The sequence below is a fragment of the Trichosurus vulpecula genome, chromosome 3, assembly GCF_011100635.1.
Source record: "Trichosurus vulpecula isolate mTriVul1 chromosome 3, mTriVul1.pri, whole genome shotgun sequence".
NCBI lineage: Eukaryota > Metazoa > Chordata > Mammalia > Diprotodontia > Phalangeridae > Trichosurus > Trichosurus vulpecula.
Window position 1 is genome coordinate 113,674,005 of NC_050575.1, and position 27,446 is coordinate 113,701,450.

Consider the following 27,446-nt stretch of genomic DNA (forward strand, 5'->3'; position numbering starts at 1 on the left):
TTTGAGCTAATTCTACCTGTCCCCTCTTACCTCAATATAGTTGGGGAAGAAACAAGAGAGGTTGGAAGAGGCTGTTGGGCTCTATCTCTAGGGAGGGCAGGATTTCAGGCACCTCCTGCTGGCTACCTGGAATTCCTCTAAAGGCTAAACCAAAGATTCTTATACCTTTCAAAAACTCTCTGCCCTGGATTTTGTGAACACAACAGGAAGGGAAGGCTGCTTTGGGCCAGGGGAAGGAAGGGGGAGCCATTCCTAGGTCTGAGCTTTGCCCACGGGTAGGGTTGTCTCCTAAGCTCCCAGAAAAGAGCAATGTAAAGTAGCACCCAGCATGAACCCAAGAGAAACCAGGCTTTGGGGGTCAAGAGGCTTCCACCTCTCCCCAGGGCCTACGGTGAAGTAGAGACAAAGACAGCTGTGCTGCCCCTTGTTCTCACTTTTCACTTGACATAGACTTTTAATGTGAGAGAGAGGGGTTCACGGTAATACAAAAAAATTTAAAAACCAGGCCCTCTCACCGCCCGTCACCCTCCCCACAAAGGTAGTTGGGGTTTCTCTGCCCCATGCTGGGGAGGGAGGACGCAGGAGGCACACGACCAGAAACAAAGAGAAAATCCAAGGCTGGGCTCAAGAGAGAGAAGGGAGAGGAGAGGCCTGGCCTGGACAGGGCAGCCTGAGGCCCAGAACATCAACACCCAGCTCTGCAGGGCCTTTGTCTCTCCCCCAGCTCCTGCATTGGTGGCAGGAGGGCCCTCCCACCCCCCGGCTCCAAGCCCACCCTTACTGCTCCTTCTTTTCTGTCTCAGAAGAGGAGGAAGTGGACGATGACGACAGTGGTGCTCCCTCTTTGCACTCACTGGCTGACTCTTTCTCCTTGTCCTTGTCATTTGTCTCTTCGTAACTGGAGACCGGAGAAAGGGAAGGGAGGAGAGAAATGTCAGGTCAGAAAAAGTGGGAGGGTTCTAAGCTGCAGATAAGATTGGGGGGGAGTGAGAGGAAGGTTCAGTGTCAATACTGCCCTCCCACTCACCACAAGACCAGGCCAAAGAGAGAAAGGGAAGATCCCCATTTTCACAAGGGACAGGACTGAGCATCAATTCTCTGGGTTTCACACTTAGCTTAGATTCCTCTCCTGCCCACCAGGAGACAACCCAAGCTTTGGCCCCAAACCCAGTATATAAAGGACCAGGTCCAGAAACCTCATGGTCTAAGTTTAAGCCTCACTTCCTTCATTTTTGTAGACACTGTGATTAATTCATAGAGTCCAAGGATTTTGAGCTGGAAGGCATTTCAGAGAATATCTAGTCTTACCTCCTCATTTTACAGATGTGGCCAATGGAGGCTAGCGGTTAAGTGACTTGTCCAAGGTCACACAGCTAATACGTAGCAAAACAAGGATTTGAACCCAGGTCTTCCTGACAACACCCAGTGCTCTTTGTACTTTGCCTTGCCACCCCATACCTTCTCTTCCTCATTTCTATATGGCAGCAAACAGAGCTCAGACAACTCCAGATCAAGCAGCCTCACAATTCTATCTTGACTATCAGCTTGATGCAGTCTGAAGTGACACAAATTTCTCTCCCCTCATCCCAGGGGTTCAATGGGAAGCAGCAAGTCCTCATGGACAGAGGATGGGATTCCTGCCTCTTGTCCCCCAGCTCCACTGTGTGGTTATGTCACCCTGGATCGGTCATTTCTCTGCACCCCCATCTCTCCAACAGAGAGAATGACTCTACCCTTCACATCTGCCCTGTAGGAGGAACTGAGGTCTGCAAGGTGTTCAGAGTTCCCTAGAGAGGTGTTTGGCAAGTACAAGATGGCCAGCTCACCAGAAAGATGAAGAGAGGCTCAGGCTGGAACCTGGCGTTATGGATAAGACAAAGGACAAGAACCATCTGCTCCCCTTGGGTCCTCCCTCTCTCTAAGGTGAAACTGGATAAACCATTTTGTGGCTAACATTCCACCACTAATCTGTGCCCCAGGGAGAAAGGAGTGAGGAACCAATGACCCTTAGGGGAACGGGTGGGAGAAGGGCTGGTACAGAATGGTGTTGGCTGGCTGGGTGGGGGGGGCGGGCGGAAGGGAAAGGAAGGTGAAGAAAGGGATGCCCTACCTGACAGAGCAGAAAGGAAACAGAGGGAGAAAGGGCGCTGGGGGCTACAGGGCGCTGGGGCTGTGTGGCCGGCGGCGGCGGGGGCAGGCCGCTTTCTGCTGCATGGAATCCGCAAGGCTGGCGGGTGAGCCCGAGACAGTGGGGAAGTGGGTAAGCCGTGGAGTATGTGGCAAGATTTCAGCAGAAGATTCATAGCTGCAGGAAAGACAGAGAGGAAGAAGGGAGGGAAAAGAGGAGGAATCACAGAATCTTAGAGGTGTAAAGGATCTTAGTGATAATTTAAGTTCAACTCCTTTGTTTTTCAGATGGGGAAACCAAGGCCCAGAGAAAGGAACGGACCTGCCCAAAGTCATACAGCAAGTTAGTGGCAGAACTGGGACCAGAACTCCGGAGGAGGGCAAAGGGAGACAGAGAAGGAGAGGAGAGAAGCAGGCAGAGGGACCAAGGTTGGTGAGGGCAGTAGACTTAAGAGGGAAAGGCAGAAAAATTCTGCTCTTCTCCTCAGCTCCCTTTCCAAAGTCTAGAGGTACTAGCTGTTTCCTCCTCCAGAGACAGCTAAGGCTGAGCAGGCATCAGAGACAAGTCTCAGTACAGACAGAGAGAGTCTGGAGGCGCTGCATGTTATTAACAGCCTGACAGAGTCCTTGGAGGCACAGTGACCTACACAGTCAGACTCTTAAGAAGATCTGGGGGGCGGGAGAGAGTCGAAGGACTTCGATCCGGTGGGACCTTAGAGAATATTCAGTACAGCTTTTTTAGTTTAAAATGAGAAAACTGAGGTTCAGGTTGTCTTAACTTCAAATCTGGTGTTCTTCCACTACATGACTCTGATCCCTGGGGGTTGGGGAAGAACTAAGTTAGCAAGTTTTCATGTACGTATATGTGCATGTGTGTGTACACTGCGCTGGAAAATAGTCTTATGTCACCCCTAAGAGAGAATTCTGGGGGGAGGTACCTTCTAGCAGGTTTCTTTTCTTTTTTTAATACTTCTATTTCTTTATGGTTTTTTTGGGGGGGCAGGGCATTTAGGGTTAAGTGACTTGCCCAAGGTCACACAGTACACATGTCAAGTATCTGAGGCCGGATTTGAACTCAGGTCCTCCTGACTCCAGGGCCAGTGATCTACTCACTGCGCCACCTAGCTGCTCCTCTAGCAAGTTTCTAACTTAAGCACCTGCTGTCCATGGTCTCCATTCCTTCCCGCCCACCATGGGCTAAACATCACTGGAAACTAGCTCTGTCTTAGCAGAGTTTCAAAAATCGCCAAGGACCTCAGAGATCTTACGCCTAACTCATTGTACAGAGAAAGAAGCCAAGATCCCCAGAGGAGATGTGAGGACGACACGCTCAAAACCAGCTAATACTTACTTAGAGGCTTCAGGTTTTCAAAGCACTTTATATATTTCATCGATCTGATCCTTCCCACAGCCCTGGGAGGTAGGTGCTATACTGTCCCCATGTTAGAGATGGAGAAACTGGGGTGTGCAGAGGTTAAGTGACTCGCCTCGGGTCACATAAGCTGATGAGTGTCTGAGGCTGGATTTGAACTCTGGTCTTCCTGATTCCAGGCCCAGCCACTAGCTGCCTCAGTCTCATAGGGCGTGGTCAGCTGCAGAGCTAGGATTCCAAACCACGTTCTCTGAACTCCGGAATCAGGGCTGTCAGCTGACAGCACGTGGGTATATTAAAAACACTACCAATTTAATCTTTTAGCCTCTTTTAGCCTCAGCCACCTGCTCTGTAAACTGAAGGGCTTAGACTAAAATGCCTAAAGTCCCTTCTAGCTCTAAGTTAGTTTTTGAGTTTGCAAAAATAGGAATTATTATTATTATTAATAATGTTTTATCTACCTTAGAGGCCATGTAGGTGTAAGTTGTTGCTATTAACATGCTCTATGAACCTGTGGTCCAAGCCCTGTGCACTTTCTGCTACAGCCCGCTGCTGCCTTGCCTGACCTTGTCTCTCAGGAACTTGGGCTGTCTGTCCTCAGTGGGGCCCTGGCCTCTACAACTCCCAGCACCTGCCTACCATCAGGAGGGGGTGGGGGCTTGGAATGGAACCAAAGCTGAGGCAGATGCCAGGGCCTGTCATATAAGGGATAGGGTGTGGGAGGCCTGAGAAGAGGGAATCAATACGCCCCTGTTTCTCCTAGCCCCAGGGTCTGGCCCACTCCCCTTTCCCCTTCACCCCACCAGGAGACACGGGGCTGTGACCGTGAGCCCTGCTGGCTTCCGGGGAGGGAGGGAGGGTGGCGCGGGGGTGGGGATGAGTCACGGGTGTGTCAGCAGCACGGCTCAGGGCGCCCAGGTGCACAGGAAGGCCAGGACCGGGACGATCGGTGCCTGCAGCACTGGGTTCCCAGAGAAACATCAAAGGCTGAGCAGGTGCGGAAGGGACAGGGTGAAGGCCTGGCCAATAACCTGGAGGGATGCGGGTGGTGGTGCAGGGGGAGGGATGGGCCATATCTGACCCCCCTGGGTGGCAGCTGCCCATGATGAGTTATTTTGAGGGTCCCTGGGGGTGCAGAGCTACCCACCTGCCGTCTCTTTGCAAGGCTGAAGGATAGGGGGTGGGGTGGGAAGGGAACAGGTCTCTGGGGCAGATGCTGAGGGAGTCACATCAGCAAGAGGCACGACTATGGTGAGGGTAGGACAAGTGTGGCCTTCAACACAGGCCAGGGGAGCAAGGGAGGGGCACAGGAGATTAACTTATGTACTGTCACAATTCTGATTTCAGTCTAAAAGTCAGGATATATAAAATCACAAAAAGTCAGGAACTGAGAGGACATAGGATATAGTCCTTGGAGCATATCATGGTGGAGCTAGAAAGGGCCTGAGAGGTCATCTGGTCCAATGCCTTCATTTTACAGAGATCACTGGGGGTCGTGAGGGAAAGTGGTCAGCCTAAGGTTACCAAGCTGGGGAAAGGAGAGGGTAAGAACCACAATCTCCAAAGGCCTAGCCACGATGCCTAGCCTCAAGTACAGAAAAGGTCTGACAGCCCCCGATCCTCTGTCTCCAGGTGCCATACCTTGAGCTTTGCCTATTCCTTTCCTAAGAGAAGACCCCACCCTCCAAATTACTCTACTCCTTACCCTACATAGCCAAGAAACTGAGGAAGATGGGAATTTTCTACTGGAAGCTTTTCCTAGAATTTTCTCTTCCTTCAATCCAGAGGCCAAGCCCAGAGGGAGACATTTGTGGCCCTGAAAGATATGCAGAGCCTATGGGTGGGTGTGCCTCCGCCCCGGGACATGGTGTCTCTAGTCTGTGGTCCTAGGAACACCACCAGCCTGGATAGTCTCCCTGAAGCAAGTGTGCAGCTGCCAGGTGCAGACCCCTGCCTTGTAGCCAGGGTTAGAGTGGGGAAGGGATATGGATCTGTTCTTTACCTTTTTTGTTTTTTCAATAGGATCACCTACTCAGAGAATTGTAGAATAGCAGAGCATTAGATATGGGAGGGAGTACAGAACATGGGAACAGAGAACGGCAGCCCTGGAAGAGGCCTTAAAATACAGACTATGACAAAGCTGAAATATGATGAAGATAAAGAATTTGAGAACCAAAACAGAGCTTAGAGACCATCTAATTCAATCATATCATTTTATAAAGGAGAAAATGGGAGTCCAGAGAGGAAAAAGCCTTGCTCAAGGCCACATAGCTGTGCCCAGCCCAATGCTCTTTCTACTGCCTCCCAAAGCCTCCCTTGGGAATGGTCAAGGGGAGGGATCAGAGGATCACCAACTTAGAGCTTGAAGGGGCCTCAGAAGTCATCTAGTTCAAGCCCCTCATTTTACAGGTGAGGAAACTGAGGTCAGAGGCCCAAGTTTTACACAGCTAGTATCACAAGTGAGACTTGAATCCAGGAATTTCCATCTCTTAAGTCTAGTACTCTCTTGTAGGCATCCAGCCCCTTGGGGGCCTGGAGCAGGGCTCTTCCAAGGTGTTTCTACACCTGAGACAAGCTGAACACTTCAGCCAATCTCACACTCTGTCGGCAGAAGTCATTTCTATGTCAGGCTGAGAGGGGCACGGGAGCCAGAAAGCTCACTGGATTTGAGATGCTTTGTGCTGGACATTCCACAAAAGCAGTCCCTACTCAGAGAGGAAGGTGGTGGCCCAAATTTTGCAGGATGCCCCTGCTTGGTCCTCAGAATTGCCCTGGGGCTGGGTGCGTATGATGTGCTCTAGTTCAGCTAACTGCCATCCCAACCATCTGGGGGAAAGGAAGGCTGGATCCAGAGCAAAACTGCCACCAGAACTTACAGACAGGTTCCCATGTACTGGCAGAAAATGCCAGGGAGTGATGTCTCCCAGGAGACGTATACAAACAGTTCACTACAGTTCTCCCCCCAGCCCACAACCTCTACAAGGCAGTGCCTCTGCCCCTGGGGCCCATTGGCTGCACCTGTGAACACGCCCCAGGCCTTCGTGCACTGTGGGAATGGTAGCCTGGGCCCATCCCTTACCTGAACATCTCTGTGACTTCTCCCTTTGCCAGTGCCACCAGCAGGGGGAATCCAATGCAGGCAGGGACCAGATAGAGCAACGCCGGCTGTGGGGGTGGGGGAAAACACAGAGGTTTATCAGCTCCAGGAGGCTATGCTGGGAAATACGGGGTTTTCCCTAGGAACTGGGGGAAAGCCTTGCATGAATGAGGGGCCATGGGTTATATTTCACAGAAAAAATGGGAAAACTAGCTTAGCCTGGCTCTGGTGCTAACTACTTGACCATAGGCCAGTCACTTAGTTTTCTCATCTGTTAAGCTGGAATAATACTATACTATCTACCTTGAAAATTTGTTGGGAAAAGGCTTTGAAAACTGTAAAGCATTATAAAATGTGTGCATGTGTGTGTGTGACAGAGAAAGAGAGGAGAGAGAGAAGAGAGGAGAAAGAGGGAGGAAGAGAGAGATGGGGGAGGGGGAAGGGGGAGAGAGAGAGGAGGGAATCAAGGAGGGAGAGAGAAAAGAGAATGAAAGAGAAAGAGAACAAGAAATACTGATAGAGAAGAGCAAAAGAGAGGGCAAGGAGAGAGAAGGGAAAGGAAAAGAGAGAAAGAGGAGATAGCTTTTAGGGTTCCAGTGCTCACAGTCCATGATTCTCTCTCCCAAACTTCACATCTGAGTGGTCCTCATTGTTTGGCCTTGGCAGGAAATCTCAATGCTAAAGAAAATAGCCTAAGAGATGCTTTCTGAGCTGGCTCAAGGTCACATCAAGAAGAGTGTTACTACCTGCCCAAGGCCTTGTAGCAGACCCTTGGAGCTTGTATTTCTTAGGGGAGGTGGAGACATGGGCTTGGGGGAATCTGCTGGCATCACTGCCTTTGTCAGAGAGCAGGTGTCCAGTGGGCCCCCCTGTCCCCCTGCCCCCAACTCCAGCAGAGCCAGGTTTTCCCTCATTTCCCCTTCCTTCCCTTCAGGAACTCAGCCTACAAAGCTATGTCTTTTTCTACCAATAAGACCTTTGGAAACCCTGGGTTCAGTCAGTTTCCCTCTCTGCACCTCAGTTTCCTAATCTGTAGAATGACCATTGGTTAGGATATATTATAGATAACCTATATTTGCTCGGACCCTGCCCAACTTCCTAGAGATACCTAGCTGGGCAGCAACACCATGGGCTGGTGGTGGGAAGTGATGAGTCCTGCCTGCCCAGGGAAGACCATCCCCCTACGCCCCCCAGGGATGGTACTGCTGAAAAGGCAGAGCTGTTGAGGGGGAGTGGTTTCTGTGTGAGCCGAAGAGGCCGGAGGCCTAGGTTCCAGTAATGGCTCTGACAGACTCATGGGACTTCTGGGAAGGCATTTTCCTATACTCTGAGCCACAGTTTCCTCATCTGTAAAATGAAAGAATTTATAGTCATGTATTTCAGGGCTAGAGGGACCCAAGAAAGAATTTAATCCAATCCCCTCACTGGACAGTAACAAAGTTGAGGCCCAGAGAAAGGAAATGATGTGACCAACATCTCAAAGTTTTAAAGTAGCAGAGCCAGGATTTGAACACAGGTCTTCTGACTCCAACTCCAGCACTCTTTCCACTAACACCACACCCCCTCCCTCAACTAAGGTCAGGAAGGATCAAAATAGACACAGATAAAGTGTTTTATTCAAAAGGGGCATATGCCAGTCCACAGGATCATGATTCTGTAACATTAGGGCTTACACATGGAAGTAACAGCCAGAGTGGGGAGTGCCATCTGCTGGTGATTCCTGCTATCACCCTCCATTTCTCTTTCAGATTTAAAATTAGACACCGTTTCTTTGGAGCATCAAGATTTACAAAGAACTCTCTTTCTAACAATCCTTTGAGCTAAGTGGTGAAAGTGTCATTATCCTTTACATACAAAAAGTTAAGCCACTCACTCAAGGTAGCCAGGCAGGAAGGGCATGAACTCTTCACCCAGGACTTACCCTCCCAGTCCAGTACTCTTTTTGCTATGTCCTGCTGTTTCTCTTAGCAGGCCATCCCAACATGGACTGAGGGCATAAAGGGAGCAGAAAATGTGAGGGTGGTAGTTAGAACTCAGCTCCTGGGCCGCTCTCATCAGGAGTGGCTTGGCGCCGTCACTCACCTGGGCATGTTTGAAGACATGCATAATGAAGATAGTGAGGCCCAGGCCAAAGATATATGCCACGAAGCTGGTGTAGAAGTAGGTGTGTGTGTTCTTCTTCAGGCTGCAGAGTGGGCAAAGAGGGAGAGATGTGTTAGGACAGTGGGTGACTTCCCAATTCTATTCCCTCCGTGGATCTTTGGTCCTCATACTTTCAGGAGTCTTAGAAGCTGGGAAGAAGACTGAAGCTCCTTGCTTTGGATGCTGCCCCCTCTTCTCCACCTCAATGGCTCCCACCTTGGTGCAGGTCCTCATTATCTAGTCCTTGGATTATCATGATAACCTCCTGTCTCTCCCCTCACAGCTCAACCTATTGACTATGCCTGAATCATTCTCCTATAGTCCAGCTCTGAAAATACTTACCCTATCCTCCTCAAAATTCCGTCGCTGGTTCTTTGGTGGTCACTGGGTAAAGGCCACTCTTAAAAGCCTGGCATTTGAGGCCCTCCACAATCTGGCCCTAAACTACCTTTCCAGCCTCATCTTCCACTACTCTCCTTCATGTTGATCTCCAACTAAATTGGTGTTCATGCCATACTCCCCTCATATATAATGTTGTCCTATGCCTGTCTTTACTCTTCTTCCATTCCTGGACCATCCTTGTTCCATGTCTGGCCACTGAAATTCCATCCTCTGAGGTCCAGCTAAGCTGCCCCCTCTTTGGTGAACTTTTCCTTTTCCCCTCTAGTTGGTAGTGAATTTTGCCTTAAATCTTTCGGCTCTCTGAACTGAATCTCTCCTGTGCATCTGCCACATTCAGCTGTGTATTAGCTTTTTGTGTACGTGTCTCATTTTCCCTCCTAGACTGTGAGTTATTTGTGGGTTGGGTCTGGTATCTCCAGTGCTAACACGGTGCTTTCTATGTGAAAGGTGCGCAGATATTGTTTGCTGTAATGATCTGAGTTGAATTTAGCTCTATTCCATAAATGGCAAATTGCTTCCTGTCCAACGTAGACACGAACGGAATTCTGAGTCTCTTATCTTGACTGCTTAAAAGGTCATTATTTTGAACGCTCCAGTTAAAGAGCATGGGGCTTTAGGACAGATACCTACTAAATGTCTCCTGAACTGAACTGGTCACTGTGGAGCTGTGGGCTCCAGGGAGGCAGGACCTGTGTCTTATATAAACTTGTTTCCTTACCACTGAGCACAATGCTCTGCATAAAATGATCTTAAAATGGTCACTCAGCGTTGAAGGATTGAAGGTATCATTGAGTCTCCTATCTCCTTTCATGACCCAATCATTTTCCCTACCTCCCTTATTCTTGGCCCACAATGTACCCCTGGCTGGTAAAGGCTGGAGAAAACAACCTTCAAGATTCTTCTCCTGATTCTCCAGGTCTGGGCCTCTGGCTATCCAAATTAACCCTTGTTTTCCACCATGAGGACAAAGGGACTCTGGGCTGGGAGACAGGAGAACGTGGTTGTCACTCTAGATCACCCCGCCTCAGCTTCTACCTCTGACTAATGAGGAAGTTGGAATACAGAGTATCTCGGGTTCTTTTCAATTCTAAGAAAATTATATTCCAGACCTTGGAACTAAGGCTGACTTGGCCCAGGGCTGACTAACTCCCCATTGCCTAGTTTTGGCTTGAATAAAGTTCAGGTACTTTCTTTTAGGAGTGTGGTGATAACATTCTGGGAGGAGGTAATATGGAAGGTGTCTGGAGCTAGCTTTGGCTCAGGACACCTCAGTTCTTTCATTTGCCTGAGTTTCTGGGCTCACCTGATGTCAAAACGGAGAAGCAGAGCAATGAAGATACCTAAAGGGAGAAAGTAAGAGTCAGAGACTGGGCTACCTGGGAGGCAGGTGTCACCGGGCTCTCAACACATCTCTTAAACTCTCTGAGCATGTTCTTCATGTGTAAAATGGAGGGGCTGGGCTACATGAGCTCTATGATCCCATCCAATAAAAACACTCAACAGACACCTTCCGGGTACATGCAGATATGTTTCTATGGGGCTGGGGGGAGGAGTGAGATCGGTCCCAAGGTGGACAGAGACCAAAGAATTCTTGGTGTTCTGCATATGGAGACAGTGCCACCTGGTGACCAACATCAAGAAGTGCTGGCTGGGAGCTTAGCTCTCAGGCTCTCCAGCTGACTCACTACTGACTGGACTTGAGCAAGCTGCTTCCCCATGTTGGTCTCCTCCTTTGTCAAACAGATAATAACCAACAACCTCCCTGTTTCACGAGGCAGTCATAAGGATCAAACCAGAATGGACTGGAAGAGGTTTTGAAACTGCAAAAAGCCCACAAAGAGGTTGTGTCTCCATGTTTTCCCAGGGCAAGGCTCGCTTCACTTGATTCTGTATGATTTTTGTTAAAATGCCTAATAGCCCGGTCTCCTCAGGGTAGACAGTCTGAGCTCTTCCAGCCTGCCCAGCAGCCATGAGCACAGCCACCCCTGATAGCACTTATGCAACTAAAGGTTAGGCTCACAGACCTGCACGAGGTCAGTTAGAAATGTCTAGGTGCCCCGAGTGAGTTGCATACATGCCCCCACGCCCCACCTTCAGTCAAATACAAAATGCACATGTATTCAGTCATAACCATTCAGGTACCCATGGCTAGGCATATGTGCCTGTGGCTGGTTGCAAACACACTTAAGCCACTGCTTTACTGTTTCAACCACTGTTTCAGATTCCAGCACGGTCCTTGGCACTTGGCCTCTCGATTGAGAAGTAGAGTTACCTTTTCTGGAGCCTCCCAGTCTGGCCGGGCACCCATTTGACGCAGGACAGACAGCTACAGAGAAAGAACTTTCTGAGGGCATCTTCCCTCTATGGCTCCTTGGGGCTTTCCAGCCCTCAAAACTGCTTACTCCAGAAACTGTATGGCCTGTCTTGCGGCATGAAATCTAGGCTGGAGCTCCAACTCCAACACTGACCAACTGGCCAAGTCATATACTCTCTCTGGGTCTCAGTTTCCTCATGTGCCAAATGGAGATAGTATTTACTTAGCCTCTTCCATAAAACATGCATGAATATGAAGATAACAGTGGTAAGAGTGTTTTGTCGGGAGCTATAGAATACTAGAAAAAAGGAGTCTGAGGAAGAAACTGAGGCTGGTGGATGGGGGGAGAGTGAAGTTGTTACCATTTCCCCCCTCTCAGGATAGACTCTGCTCTGATTGCTGACAGCTCTTTCCACTCGCCCCCAAACCTCAAGTGTTACCTGGAATGACGATGTCTCCCAGCCCCAGCATGGCAAAGTTGTCAGCCTCCAGCCCCTTTTCCAGCAGGTCTTGGGGGAAAACCACTGGAAGAGAAAAGGAGGTGGGGGAAGGGCCTTAGCTGTTAGTGAGGCAAACCTCCTAGGAAAGAACAGGCTAGAATATACTCCTGATGGAGTCTCCATGTTTGATTAGCTCGAACAACAAGGTTGAGAAATAGGGAGAACCCTCAAACAAGGAGTCCAGAGCCTTCGATTCACATCCCAGGCCCTTTACTATGTCAGCTATGCATCCTTGGGCAAAGTACTTCCTACTCTGGGCCCCGTTTCTCCTTTCCTTTGAGAGGCAGGATGATGTTGTGGAAAGAACAATGGAATTGAAGTCAGAGGTCCATGACTTGGAGTAGCTAGCTATCACTGTGGGTAAGAACATTGGATTTGAAGTTAGGAAGGCCCAAGTTCAAATCTAGCCTCCTACTTTTATTAGTTGTGCGACCCCAGGCAAATCACTTAATCCTCTTTTTGCCTCAGTTTCCTCATCTCCAAAATGGGGATAACAACACCTCACAGGGCTGCTGTGAGGATCAAAGAAATGACATCTATGTGGCTTAGTAAATCTTAAAGCTCTCTACAAACATTAGCTATCATTAATTTCTCAGCCTCAGTTTACTAATCTCTAAAACAAGGTTACTGAACTGGATGAGCTCTGAGGTCCCTCCTACTCAAATGAGGATACTTATTTCACAAGGCTATTGTTGGAAAAATGCTATATAAGTGTGAATTGTTAATATTTTTAGTAGCAGTTATTATGGGGAGGTAGGCTAGATGATCTCTAAGGTTCCCTCCACCCCTAAAACCTAAGATTCTATAAATTCAGCCCTGCCACAGGTGACACTGGATAGTTCTATCTAGACATGCCTGAACAAAGGGCCTTGGAACCAATTTCAAAAGAAGAAAGGACACCAGTACCTTGAAATACTGGACCCCCGAGCCTGGCTGTTCAGGGCTCACACCTGGGACAGCCCTTGGAGCAGAAGCTCTGGGGTTGAGAAAGGTGGGCCTTCCCATAGCCTGTGCGCACTCCCAACCAGTGCCTCTGCAGTTGTCAGCATCTTTCCTCCCCCAATAACATTATCTTTGCCCCCTCTACACTTGCACTTAAAAAAAAATCAACTGTGCATGTACAGGATGGGGGAGATCCCATTTCCCTCAACTAGGCTTCAATTTCATCAATAAAAATGGAGATAACCCTTACCCTGTCTTCCTTACAAAGCTGGATCAAATGAGAGAAGGGATAGCAAAGTTCTTTGGAAAATATAAGAAGCTGTAGCCCAGTGAGATGTTATTAGAATCAGAGTTGGGCTGGGGCCCACAATGGGGAAGAGTAGCCCTGAGAATGCTGCTGGTCACTAGAGAACAGGGCCCAGGGGATGTGGGATGTCCCTGGGGCAGGGGTTTACTCACATTTTATTGGTGCCTCAAAGGACTTGGCCACAGTTACCATCACATTGGTGCCAAAAACCTAGGAGTAAGAGAGACCCAGAAGATAGTGAGGCACAGAGGAAAGTTCCTATAAACCCCATTCAACCAAGGGACTTTGGCATCATCAGGAAGGAGCTGGGACTTCCCAGAAGCTCCTCTCCATCCTCTGCCCCACCAGACCTTGGTCAGGACACTTAAGAACTAGCATTGTTACACTGACCTTAAGAACCTACAGTGGTGGAACAGAGACCTGGATTAGGCGTCAGAAGGCCTTGCTTTGAGTCATGGCTCTGACAATGATTAGCTGTGAACCTGGGAAGATCACACTTCCCCTCTCTGATCCTCAGTTTCTCCCTCTGTAAATTAGGTTAGGCTAGATGAGATCATAGATCTAGACAGGAAGGGACCTCAGAGGTCACCTAGAACAACCCCTTCATTTTATGATGTCTAAGGTCCCTCCCAGCTTGAACATTGACATCTTTTTCTGTGAAAGGAACAGGAACAGCTGAGGGGACTTCAGACTGAATCCTGTAAGCCCATCCATCTCAGGAAGCCCCAGCAGGGGGCAGCTTACCCAGAAGATGTCATAGACGAAGAGGCCTCCAAGCAGGATGCAGCCTGTGCTGACATTATTCAGGTGCAGGAGCTCCACTCCGTTGAGGGAGAAGGCCAGGCCAAAGAGATTGTTGGCAATCCAGTGCTGTTGGAGAACAACGTACCCCCCACCAGCCCAGGAGGTGAAGCATGCTCCTGATGGGAGCTGGCGCCTTCCCTCTTACCTCCTCCCATCCATCAGGCAAAGGGGATGCTGCCACAATCCAATACCATTCCCCCCTACCCCCTCACCTTCCTTAGCAGGTACCAGACGCCAATGATACTGCTCAGGGTCAGGCACACGAGATCCTTGCTGTCAAACTCGTAATTGACAATTTCTGCAGCAAGAGGGGTGGGGGAGGGTAAGAGAAAGACTGTCATGTCCAGGTCCTTCTGTGGAATGAGTCTGTGTTCTTGATCTTCAGGTATTTGTGGGGAACAAGATGCATGTGATAAGGGACACAGGAAGAAGATATGCTAAGAAATTGGCTCCTTTTAAGGATTAACTATCCTCACAAAGTATGGGGTAAAACCTTTTTTCTCCTAAGATAGAACCTATAGGACCAAGCAAACTTCTAAAGTGAAGGGAAATAGGAGAAAAAACAACTCAATTTCATTCAACCAAAATTTATTAAGCATTTACAGGGCATTTAAAGCCCTGGGTCAGACACTAGAGAAGATTTAAGTTTTAGTTAAGATATGATCTTTGCTGCCCTCATGGAACTCAGTCTTATATAGGAATAAAACATAGATAGATATAGCTCTAACATAAAGTATTCCATAATGAGTATATCAGAGAGGTGTAAAACTACTGAGGCCAAGGTGGGTCAGGCATTACCCACAGGAAGGAACCAAGGTAGGCAACCTTCCTAGGATTCATCCATCCAACCATCCACCTACCTATCCATTACCTACCCATCCATCCATCCATTCACCCATAAATAAGCATTTGTCCTTTCCATGTGCCAAGCTGAAAGTACAAAGTCAAGTGGAACAGTCCCTGCCCTCAAAGGAGGGACTCCGACCTTTATTATTCTAAGAAAGGGCACTAGGAGCAGGTGTACAGGTGTGTGTGTGTGGAAAGACCCCCTTAGAGGCTGGGCAAACAAGAGGTTCCCAGGGCAGAGTCTGACTTCAGGTCAGGTCAGGTCCTGCTAGGACCATTCTCCAGGTTAGAAAAGGAAGAAGCAGGAGGTAGAGTGCTTCAAAGCCTGAGATCCTCAGAGATAGAAATTAGTGAAGAAGAGAAAAAGAAATAAAAAGGCAATCAATCCCTTCATAGGGCTATAGGGATGTTGTCTTAAGGACCCACCTTCCTTATTCTCCCCTGAGCCTTGTGTGAAGAGTAGCTGATACTGCTTGTTGGGGAAATTTGCTGGGAAGAACTTGTTCATGATGGGGCTGGAAGAGAAAAGAAAATAGAACTCACATCAAAACAGGCAGGACCAGACAGCCTGAGCGTGGGAGACAGAATGCCCTGAGGCTCCTCCTGGCTTGGTGAATCCCTGCTTAAGGACTGGACCAAAAAATAAGAACAGACTTGGAGTTACAGGTTCCGGGGATTTAAAGGCAGGAAGACCATCAGAGAGAACTTAGTGAACTCTCCTCATTTTACAGACAAGGATGTTGAGGCTCAGAGGTGTGATGTGATCTGCCCACGGTCACCTGCAGAGTGAATAAATACAACACGCTGCCTGGATAATGTGGGAGAAGTTTCATTGGTCACATCCATTTGGATCTCATCTGTGCCTTCCACACTCAGGGTTTAGTGCTGGAATTTAGAACCTTCTTCCAGAGTGGCAGAATGCTGCCAGGCCAGGAGTCAAGGGGCTTACAGTTGGGTCCCAGACCTGCCATTTATTGGTCAGGTAACCTTGGGCTAAAGTTATCTGCCTTCTCTGGACCTGAGTTTCTTCACCTGTAAAATGAAGACTACCTGCCCTGCTCACCCGCTATGCCATCCATGACAATCTCCCTGCCCCTATTTGTAAAATGGGATCATCACAGGACTAAGGGTTACTGTGTTAGTTTCCCAGACATGAAGAGGATGTTACTGATACCTGCTTAAAAGCCAGGAACCAAGGAAACCCATGGTACTTTGGAACTCACTGCCAGGAGAGCTGATTTTCATAGGAGTAGCAACATATCTCCATAATCCTTCAAAGTGTTTTTCTCATGGCAGTATTGTGAGGCAGGTACTAACATTAGTACACTAATTTTACAGAAAAACAAACTGAAGGTCAGAGAGGTGTCTGGACTTTCTAGGAAGTGACAGAGTAAATGGAGTCAAACCTCCACCACATCTCCTGACTCAATACATGGGGCTCTTTCCACACCTTGACACATTTGCCAAGATTCTAAATCAAAAGCCAGACCAATTTCTATTTAACAGATTATTCTGTCAACTTCTAATCCTCTGAAATCCGCTAATCCATGCATGAAGCTCATGGCAAATAAACTCCCCTCTGGGCCTGAGGTCTTTTTGGTTTTTTTTTGGTAACATGGATGCCCTGCTTTTTCTTTTGTTGTAGCCCAAGAATCATGTCTCACCCAAGATCCTCAAATGCTCTCTCATCTGGGGCTGGGGTTGCATTTACCTTGTCCTCCAGGGACTCTGGCCCAGGTATACTCATTTTTCCTTCAGTTGTGATCTGGACAGTTTCTGCCCCAAACCCTTACTCCCTCACCCCGAGGTATCACAAGTTAAACCTCACATTTTCTCTTGGCAAATGAAAATATCCTGAAATCAAGGTCTGTTGCCTTGAGCATCTTGCCCAATTTTCCTATTCTGTGAGAACTCCTGCAATAGTCTAGGAAAATGTGGTTCTGGGAGCGGGTTCTGTTTTGCAGATGGGTAGATGTTTTTCTGTCATCTCAGGCAGGGACTCAGGAAGTATGGGGTGGCTACCTCTTGAGGGCCTGACTCCCCTGCTCCAGCACCCTGAGGATGAAGGTTGAAATTCTCTCCCAGAGCCAGAGCTGGTGATGACACTGGAGTGAAACACGGAGGTGCTGCCACCCCTGGACATGCTAGGCTTCCCACAGCTTTGGCTCTAGCACAGGCCTTTCTCCTTTAAAAGAGTCCTTTGACTTGGCACCTGTGCTGAAGTCTTTATGTTTGGTGGGAGAGGAAGTCCTAGTGCTCGATGCTGCGATTTCCTGTAACTCCTGGCAGCTCTTTTTTCATTCCTGATAAATCTAGCTTCCTGTTCTGAGGGGGCTGGAAGCAGTACAGGTGGGTGGGGGGCTGGCTGGGCTATCTGAGCTCTTGCTCTTAACTCCTCGATCCTGAGAAACAGACCCCCCTCCTCAGTTCTGATATGCTCCACAAAGCAGCATTTCTCCAGATCCACTGCCTGCCTGCACCTGTTCCCCCAGAGCCTCAGGAACCGAGGGAACTGACATGGAGCACGGATTGGGGAGAAATTCTCCATCCCTTTTCACAAAAGTGCTATGCTTTTGAAGAATGGGTTGGAAGTCCTTCTGCCAGGCTGTGCAGTTGTGCATAGCCTCATGTAAGCTTACATGTATGGATCTGCATCTCACCCTGCCCCCCACCCCCAGCTCTTCTGGGCAGGGAAGGGAAGATGGTACATAATTGGGATTAATGAGGGAAGGCATTTTCTCTCTCTCTGAAGGTGTTCACACAGACGTGAATATGGAAACAGTGGAGGCTCCTTCTGTGTATGGTTTGGATTAGATGACATCCTTCCTGCAAAAGGAATCTCAATGCTTAGCTGTCAGCCAGGACCCCAGAGGCAGAGAGCTCTAAGGATGATGGTTCTCCCGAATTAGCTGACTCCCCTGCTCAGGCCAGTTCACTTAAAAAAGGCCTAACTTGGGAAGAGGGAACGGTGGGCTGTAACTACAATATAAATCTGATGTGGTTGTGACTCAAATGTTTTCAAACTGGAAGAAGAGGTTTTGCCTTCAAAAAGTGGTTATACTTTGCTGTGAGATTTGTGTGTACATGGGAGTATCTTTTTGAAATGTGTTGCTAAAGAAAGAGCCAAAGAAAAATGGAAAAATAACTTTAAGGGAACCCAGAACAGAAATCGGGGTTAAGCTGGATCACTCAGAAGCTCTGATCATACACATCACACAAAGGGTAGGAAGAATCAGAAGGACTGAACTATTTAGTGTTTTGGCTGTTCTATGTCTAATGTCTGATGTTGGACAAATGTACAGTTAAGTGCTTAATGAACTTTGGTTAGTGTCACAGAATCGCAGAATTAGAGAGCTGGAAGGGACCTCAGTGGCCTTCTGGTCGAAGCTACACGCTAAAGGAGTCCTGACTAAGAAACATCCACAAGTAGTCCTCTAGCCTTGGCTTGATCACTTCCAAGGAGGCGATCCTAATACCTCTAGGGCGGTGGCTCTCAAACTTTCTGGTCTCAGAACCCCTTTATACTCCTAATTATCGAGGGCCCCCAAACAGCTTTTGGATTTGTGGCTTAAAGCTATTAGAAATTAAAGTCGTCATAATATGAAAAGTTTTGACTTCACAACCCCCTCCCCGGCTTCTGAAGGGAGTCTCAGGGAACCCAGGGGTGGAGGGAATCCCAGACCATATTCTGAGAAATCACTGCTCTGGAGGCAAGTCATTCCACATCTGGATGGCTCTGATTGTTAGAAAGTGTTTTTGGACATTTATAAAGTTGCCTCTTTGCCTCTTCCTCCCAGTGCTCCAAGTTCTGCCCTCTGAGGCCAAACAGAACAAGCATACTTCCTCCTCTACTCAACAGAGCTTCCAATGCTTAAGCAAAGCCATCATGTCCCCTCTGCATCTTCTTTTCTTCAGGCTTAAACGCTGATCCTCCTGACATAGTCACTCAGGGCCCTTTGCCATCCTGGCTGCCCTCTTCTTATTTATCAATGTGCTTCTTAAAGCCTGGCAGCCCAAAGTGAACCGAATGCAGCTCAACATCGAATTAGCTTTCTTAGCTGCCATATCACACTGCTGCTTCATGCTGAGCTTGCAGGCCACTAAAATCCCCAGATTCTTTTCAGGACAGCTCCTCTCTTTCCAGGCCTCCCACATCTTATTCTGGGGCCAGGAGTCCCTCATTTATCTCTATCCTATTAGATTCAGTCTGGCGCTCTACCCTCTCAAAGCCACTTGGAATCCTCCCCATCATTCCATCTGTCAGCTCTCCCTTCCTGGTTGGGGTTCTGAGGAGTGTTAGCTTTGAATGCAATTAAGCAGGCGCTCAGGCACTGCCTTCCCTAAGGACCAGCCATAGCCTGGGCCTGACCACTCTGCAGCTTGAGTAGCTTTGAGAGTTTAAGCTCCAATGGCCAGAGTCCCAGGGTGACCTGCACGCCACAATCAGGCAGAGCAGGAGTGCTGTGCAGGACACTGACATCAACATGCACACCATTCACACAGCAGAGTGGCTGTTAGACTGGAGATTTAAGAAAAAACTCAAGTTCAATCCTCGAGAGCTAACAGTCTCAGAATTCTTCATCTCACTTGAGCAAAGGCATGGTGCACTAAAGCAATGACAATAAAGCACTGCCAACGGAAAGTGGCAAGGGGGGGGGGGTGCGGATCTTTAGGTATCTTACAGTCTAGAACCCATGGAATGTTCTTTTTCTTCTGAGGATCCTTTTCTGCTTCTAAAAATATCTTCCTTTTAGGTATATGACCATCAATTCGCTGGGTATTAAACTAGCTAAAATAGACTAAACGACGCACCCGGTGGCTCAGCGGATAGAGGAAGACCTAAGTTCAAATCCAGCCTCAGACACTTACTAGCTGGGTGATCTTAGGCAAGTCATTTAACCCCATTTGCCTCAGTTCCTCATTTGTAAAATGAGCTGCAGAAGGAAATGGCGAACCACTCCAGTATTTTTGCCAAGAAAACCCCAAATGGGGTCACAGAGTTAGAAGTGACTGAAACAACAAAAAAATGGAGTTAAAAATTGGACTGCGCTGTCTAGGACACTTAGAAGAAATCACTTCGGAGTTCAGTTCCAATTGTCCTTTGGGTAACAGTCACTAAAACCATACTTTTGTTACTTTTCCTCTCCCTAGCTGAGATACTTTTCAGAGAACGACTTACCTACTGATATCAAGCAGCAGAACTGATCTAAGTGGATGCATAGCATCTCAGCACACAGTGTGCTTACGGTTCCATACAATTCACAACACATGGATCCCTACATACACAAATAGGGGCTTAATGAAACAGAGGCCCAAATTGGTGGTAGGGATTGCTGACGTGGGGAAATGCAACTCTCCAGGAGGGGAAACCCATCAGTAGGCTGCTTATTAGTGCTCATGGAAGCCAAAATGATGGTTCTGAATGTCACCTTGTAAGGGCAAATAAAGTGGGACTTTTTGTTGTCTTTTGTTTTGGAGCGCTTCTCAGCGCTAAGGCAATTGAATGCTTTTGATTGAGTCTTGCCTTTGTTTGTAGAAAGGCCCACATCCTTTTGCTACTTAGATCCCAAGGGGTGTGAAACACTCAAGAGGTGTGAAGTACTCTGACTGTGAAGAAGTGTATATATACTCTGAGGTTAGCATTTTATTTGGGGCACACTCATTGGAAGCGTGTTAGTGTGTAGACTCTGGGTAGCCATTAAGGAGTCCCTTGGCTTTGAAAACCCAGATGTTTGTGCATCTCTCTCTGGTAACTGTGTGTGTGTTGCTTTGGTCAGACAGATAGAAGCCTGTCTGTTGATTTATGCAATTTTGCAGTTTATAATTTCTGTTTGTATTTGCTCTGAAGTTCAGGGTGTTGGCTTTTCCCCCTGAACTAATGATACACACCTCTGATTACTGAATGAATCTCGGTGTTTAAATAGGAACAGTGAGGTTTGGAGAGGGATGGCCTCACGAAGGTGATGGCTGGACTCTTTTGAAAAGGTTACATTGTTTTCCCTCTCTTGAAAAGAATAGCTCTCCAACTTAGTCAATCATAAGTCTATGCTACCCCTTGGATAGTGGGAAGATATAGTAGACGGACAGGCAATTTTGGACTCAGTCTTTACTAGGGATCGACACTGGAGTAAAGGACTATGGTACTAACCTTTAGCAAACAGGCAAACGTAACACACAGCCCCAAACCAAAGGATGAGGTCCTAGTATGGGTCTGAGTTAGGGAGTCTGCCTCTAGGACAGGGGTGGGGAACCTGCAGCCTCAAAGGCACATGTGGCCCCCTTGGTCCTCAAGTGTGGCCCTTTGACAGGATTCAATCTTCGAAGAACAAATCCCCTTAATAAAAGGATTTGTTCTGTAAAACCTGGACTCAGTCAAAAGGCTGCACCCAACAACCTAGAAGGCCACGTGTAGCCTCGAGGTGGCAGGTTCCCCACCCCTGCTCTAGGAGCTTGTTATATAGAATTAAATCAGAGCTAACATAACCTTTTAGGTTTTATCTTTACAACAGTGTTAGGTTGGGGTGGGTGTATTAGAGAACTTTCCTCCCAAATGTGACCAGGTTTGCTAACACCTCAAATTTTTTTCACCTCTTTCCTGTGCCTTAGGAACCATTTAAGAAAAGGTCATAAACCTTGAATCCAATACCCTAGCACTCAGTATTTGAATGGTGGGAATTCACTTTAAATGTGGGACTTCAAGACTTTTACACTGGTGATTCTCGGAGGATGTGGCCAGCCTGTGTCATCAGCTTCTGCTATGTGTTCCAGAAACTGTGGGGAACTTACAGTTGTAATCACACGCATCAGCCGGAGTCTACAGGGGGTCTCGTATTGTGCCACAATTCCCCACGGCAAAGAATAAATACTGTGCCAGGAGAAAAAGACATTTAAGAACTGCTTCTCTCTATGGGAAGTCCAGGTGGCCAGGCAGGCCTCAGTGTGCAACAGCTGCACAGTACCTGTTTATTTCAGGCTGAGCTCATCTTATCACAGACTGCCTCTTCTCTAAGCTCCTACCTGGGCATTCCCTTTCTGTTTCTGAAATCTTCTACTCCTGGAACTTTACATGCCAAAAACTTCCATGCATGATACAAGCTCACTAATTAGCTTCCCTGACTGTGATATCAGAGATAGGAAGCTAAGCAGACATATGTGACAGACTCTCCCCTCTCTATAAAACCTCTGGCCTCCTGTCTGTTGTCCCATTGGGAGATATGACTCACTCGAACCAAGAGAGAAGAGAAATTAGGTTCTGGGTACCAGGTCTGATGGGCTTCATCATGTGGGATCATCATTCCTTCCCTGCTCTTGCTATAAGCTGAAAATCACCTTACCCAAGACCTAGCAAAGTCCCTTAGCTGACTGTGGCATGGATGTTTTTTTCTCATGGCTGGGTCCTGTTCTCCCACTAGTGGCTGTCACCTGGTATAATCTGTCATCAGTGAAAGTGATCTGGATGGATCCTTGGTCTTGGACCTCTCTTCCCTTGCATGGCTTTGGATATCTCAGGTTAAGCCTTGTCCTTCCTTTTCATGAGTTACAATGAACCTGCAATAAAAGTCTATTGCTTTTAGCATCACTGAATGTGAAACTTCTCTGAGTCCCTAAAAGCAGCTGCAGTGGACTGGGATACTCCCTCAAAAAAGATCCCTTGGAAGGCTCCACAATTCTTCCCAGTGGGACACTGGCCTCTGTCTGTTGGGAAGTGCTATATTTGATTTTTCATTAGCATTACTAACAATAGCAGCAGCACTTGTTCAAAGTTCCTCATGCATTTTCTTCACTACGATTCTATGAGGCAGAGTTGAAATCCCATGTGCTGGAGAGAAGAGGGAGCAGAGATTCCAAGTTGAAATGGGTACCTCTAGGGCAGTGTCTCCTGACACCTCTTTCAGGCTCATTGTAGTACTTGAGTACTTCTGAGGACAGCTTCGATACACCATAAGGTTTCTTGGCCACAGCAGACAGCACAGTAGGTGGGACAGGATCTACCCTTTAAGCCCACCTTTGACACCCACTGGCCAGGCAGCCAAAGGCAAGTGGCTTTACCTCTCAGTACTTCATGGGACTCTCCAGGATCTGGAGTCAGGAGTAAATCAACTATCTGCATTACTGGGGGGAGGGAATTTCTCTAAACTGATGGAATTGTCGGTTAAATTCCCCCCAAACAGTAAGAGCACCTAATGTTCTTGTGGTGCTTTATGCTTTCTGTCCCATCATGTCACTTGGGCTTCACAATATAATTGGGAGGGCAGGGCAGAGATTTTACACTTGTTTTACAGATAAGGAAACTGAGATCCAGAGAGAGGAACTGATGGGAGTGCAAGGTCTCCCAGAGAACTGGGGGCAGCTAGGCCTCTGGCTGGATTCTAGGCCTTTCCCTAGCACCCCAGCTAGCAGAGGGGCAAAGCCAGAGTTTAAACCCAGGCCACAGGTAATCATAGGATTGAAAACTGATAGGGCACTTAGAATTCCTCAAATCTAAATGTTTCTTTTTATAGAAGAGGAACCTAAAGCTCAGAAAGAAGCCCCTTATCCAGTGTCAGAAGAGAATTAAGGAACAGAATGAGGATTCAAAACTAAGCCCTCTGGATTCCAAAATCCAGTGTTCTTTCCACTACAGGAATTCCAGGGCTCCCCTTCCTCCTCCAATAACACTGAGGGTCCAAAGAATAAGCAGGACATGTGATCCTAAGTATTTTAAAATGAAGATCTGGTGCTTTTCTGGCAAGGAAGGAAGTGCTAGGAGGAAACCCCCGATGAGTGGGAAGGTTCCAGACACCAACATGACTTGAAGAAACTGAAAACATGATAAGATCTTCAGGCTGCCCTTGCTTGAGGCTGCCTAGCTTCCGGAGTTGAAATGGAGATGAAGTTTTAGTAAAATGGGTGCAACCTGTCATAGACACAGTACAGAGACCCCTCTTTAGATCAGGTCGAAGGGTTGTTGCTACCCCCAGAGTACCTTGAGAAGAGTGTTATAAGGGAACAGGGCATAGTGTAAAAAGCACTGGGCCAGGAATCAGGAGGTATGGATTTTGAGCCTGACTCTACTTTTAACTCTTGGTGTAACCTCAGGCAGGCCTCAATTTCTTTTCCTGTCTTTACAGGGGTCAGGGGTTAGATTAGAGCAACTGTTCTCAAACTTTTAAGCCTTGGGACCCCCTTACACTCTTAAAAATTACCAAGGACCCTTGAAAGAGCTTTTGTTTATGTAGGTCATATCTATCAACATTTACAGTATTAAAAATGTTTTTTTTTAAATTAATGAATTCTAAGATTCTTTCCTTCATGGTCCCTCTTCTCATGGAACTTATAGTCAGAGTCCCTGCTCAATTTAATGATTCTACCATAGAATCATTCTTCCTCAGGGTCTGTCACTGGGGCTCTAGGCCACTGACTTTGGTGTCTGGTATATGGAAGAAGCACAGACCCACCACTCCCCAGCTTGGATGCTGAGGGTATCTCACCAATCCCTCAAACTATGTGTAAGAGGCTCTTTCCCCTAGCCGAGACTGACTTCTTTTTTTACAGAGAGAGTGACCACAGGGCCTCAAAGATTCTAAAAAAACAAAAATGTCAAAAATTATGAAAATAGTTTTGACCTTATGGGTGCCCTGAAAGGCTTCTGAGATCCCTAGGGGTCCCCTGAGCATACCTGGAGAATGACTGGACTAGATGCTAAGGCCCCTAGGTCTGACATGCTTCAGTCTATGATTCAGTGATTGTCCTTGTCTTTGTTCTATGCTGAGGCCTCTTCATTTCCAGAACAAAGCCCAGGACTCTGCACAGAGTAGGTGTTCAATAAATATTTGCTCATGAGAGACAGCATGTGGAGTGCTAGACTTTGGACCAGGAGAGACCTTAGCTTGAATTCCAGCTCTTAACACTTACCAGATGTGTGCCTTGCACAAGTCACTCTGGCTTTCTGGGCCTGATCTGTAAAGTGGGGATGCTTTCACTACCTCCCATTAAAGGCTTTTGTGAGAAAAGTGCTTTGTGAACTTTAAATGGCAATACAGATATGAGCCAATGCTATTGTGGAGGATGGAGACAATGAGGAGGCAGCTGTGAAATCCCTTGTCCTCCCCTGGGAGAATACTGCTACCTGTCTATGGAAGAGGATTGGTCCCCATTACCTGATGGTGTGAGAGAGAGCCAAGATCCCCAGCACGAAGAAATACATGGACAGCAAGAGGTTGATGTACTCTTGAGAGAAGATCTGAGGTAGAAACAGAAGCAAATACACACACAGGTGGTTGAAAGCATGCTCCCTTGTGGCCACCATTAAAGCTAAGACTTGCTCCCCACTCTTACCAACCATTTTTCATTTCAGGCTTGGGATTACTGCTCTGTGGCAGGAGAAACAGGAATGGGGCCAAGGGTTCTAGGCAATCTCAGGTGTCCCCTAGCTCCCTGTGGTTTCTGTGGCTGGGGGAAGAGGGAGACCAAAACATGGCTCTCCAAAGCCCCAACCCAGAGTCTTCTGGAGGATACATCCTAGTTTTATTCAGATCTGGAAGGCAGACTTTGCTGCTAAAAATCTCTACTTCTACCTTTATTTAATACCCATTAAAAAGATGCTTTATTGGTGCTTTTTCTTGTTGAACATCACTGTTACTTCCAGTGACTCTTCCCTCATCCAACCAAACCCTCCCCTGTAAAAAGGAAATATAATTAAGTAAAACAAAGCAATGTCTTGACAACGTCTACCGATATTTGCCTTATTCTGGACCTCTAGTCCACCACCTCTCTGTAGGGTGGTTGGTCACTGCACTGATCAGAGTTTTCACTTATCTGCTGATAAAGTAACAACGTCTGGGGTGGCTTTCTAAGAATGATGGGGTTGAATTTACCACAAGAGGAGTTCAATGGTTGATTTTCTTCATATACTAATGACACATGTCAGTGTTATTTTTCTTTACGTTACGGTGGTCATTGTCAACACATACTATGTACAAAGCACTGTGGTTGAAGGGTAGGAGGTACAAAAAGATAAAACTGACCCAGGATTGCTTTTGTAGAGGCTACAGTTTAGCAGATGGAAATGGCATGTGCCAAAATAGGCAATAATTAAAAACAGAATACACTGGGGTCCAGGCATATTACTATGCACTCTGCCGTCTAACCTCAAACCCTCCTTCTGCCTTTATCTTTTCCTCTTCCCCTTCCAATACACCATGTTCCAGCCACACTGGACACTTGGCTGTTCTCTGTTCTTGTCCTGTCCTCTTGTTTCCATCCTTTTGCTCATTACTGTACTTCATGTCTACAATGTTCTCTCGATCCTGCCCCCACCTATCTCCATTTGCTGAAGTCTCTCACTTCCTTCAAGGCCCAACAGCCCAACACAGGTGCTACTTCCTTCATTAAGTCTTTCCTAATAGCCTACCCCTCCCCAGTAGCAGTATTTCCTCTTCAAACTTCTCAGAAGAGTTTGCCTGGATTTTTCTGTTCTCGTTTAGCCTTTCCCATGTTTCACAGTTATTTGTGTTTTGTATTTTCCCCTATTCCTCTAGGAGACTGTACACTCAGTGAGAGGTGAGATATAAATGGGTGGAACCAATGAGGCCTGCCTGGAGACCTTCAGGAACTGCAATTCAACAAGCATGACCTTACAGTTTAACTTCCCATTTACTGTTGACTCATTATTGTCTCCCCTGGGGGAAGCTCACACTGGCAACTCTCAGGGAAAGGAAGGAGGCTTTCAGTATTTAATAACTCCTCAACCTTTCTCCCTTCAAGGCAATACTGGCTTTCCCTATCTCCCAGGGGTGTCTGGAGGATGAGATAACAATTCCCCATTCTATGATGCTTTCAGGTTTAACAAATGCTTTACCTTATGAGGCAGGTAGGGTAAATGTTAATTCTCTCCATTTTACTGGTGGGGAACTGCATGAGAGAGAGAGAGGGGAAGAGAGAGAGAGAGAGAGAGAGAGAAATAGACAGAGAGAGAGAGAGAGAGAGAGAGAGAGAGAGACAGACAGACAGAGAACTGCTGCTCAGGAAAACACAGCTAGTGTCAGAGCACAGACTATTACCTAGGTCTCCTGACTGCAAGATCTTCCCCTGGTCTTCCCCCTGCCTGGTGCTGCCTCCCAATATAACATAATGGCTGTCTCATGACCAGTCACTGTCTCCCCAGGAACTTGACAGACTCCCAAGGGCCTTCTTTTAATTATACAAAGGAGGCAGCTTGGCAACGAAGAAGAGTCCTAAAGTTAAAGAGTCAGTAGATCTAGGTTCTTTCGTCTTGGTTTTGCCACTTCCTAGCTATATAATCCTGTGTAAATCACTTTACCTCCTCTGTAAAGCTGGAGATGAAGATCTTAGCATTCCCTCCGTTTCTTTCAGGGCTGACACAAAGAGAGTATTCTGTATTAACATCAACTATATTACTAGCATCACTCACTGCACCCTGCTGTCTAGACTTAAAGCCAGGTGTCCCAGCTCTCCCTTGCACAGACTAGGAATTTAATAAATGTTTATGGAAATGAATTTATTCATGAAAATTTTTTCATCTCTGTAACTCTCCAATTCTTCTTCTCTTTTTGCCTTTGTTTGAGTATTTTCCCTTTCAGCCTCTTTCTGCT

General features: G+C 47.3%; 1 protein-coding gene across 2 annotated transcripts in view; it reads right to left on the reverse strand.

Annotated features, from left to right (window-relative positions):
* Nucleotides 1-427: 427 nt before the first annotated feature.
* Nucleotides 428-27,446, reverse strand: part of HM13 (histocompatibility minor 13) — a 34,020-nt gene continuing 7,001 nt past the window's right edge. The window contains exons 3-13 of one of the 2 annotated variants that reach the window (XM_036751828.1): nucleotides 24,993-25,075; nucleotides 15,280-15,368; nucleotides 14,220-14,305; nucleotides 13,948-14,073; nucleotides 13,356-13,413; nucleotides 11,895-11,978; nucleotides 10,444-10,480; nucleotides 8,679-8,781; nucleotides 6,579-6,664; nucleotides 2,111-2,305; nucleotides 428-898 (exon numbers count right to left, since the gene is read on the reverse strand). In XM_036751828.1, the coding sequence (XP_036607723.1) occupies nucleotides 2,155-2,305; nucleotides 6,579-6,664; nucleotides 8,679-8,781; nucleotides 10,444-10,480; nucleotides 11,895-11,978; nucleotides 13,356-13,413; nucleotides 13,948-14,073; nucleotides 14,220-14,305; nucleotides 15,280-15,368; nucleotides 24,993-25,075 (903 nt within the window). In that variant the 3' untranslated portion in view covers nucleotides 428-898; nucleotides 2,111-2,154. The remainder of the gene's footprint in view (nucleotides 899-2,110; nucleotides 2,306-6,578; nucleotides 6,665-8,678; nucleotides 8,782-10,443; nucleotides 10,481-11,894; nucleotides 11,979-13,355; nucleotides 13,414-13,947; nucleotides 14,074-14,219; nucleotides 14,306-15,279; nucleotides 15,369-24,992; nucleotides 25,076-27,446) is intronic. The other variant, XM_036751829.1, reaches the window with a different exon arrangement.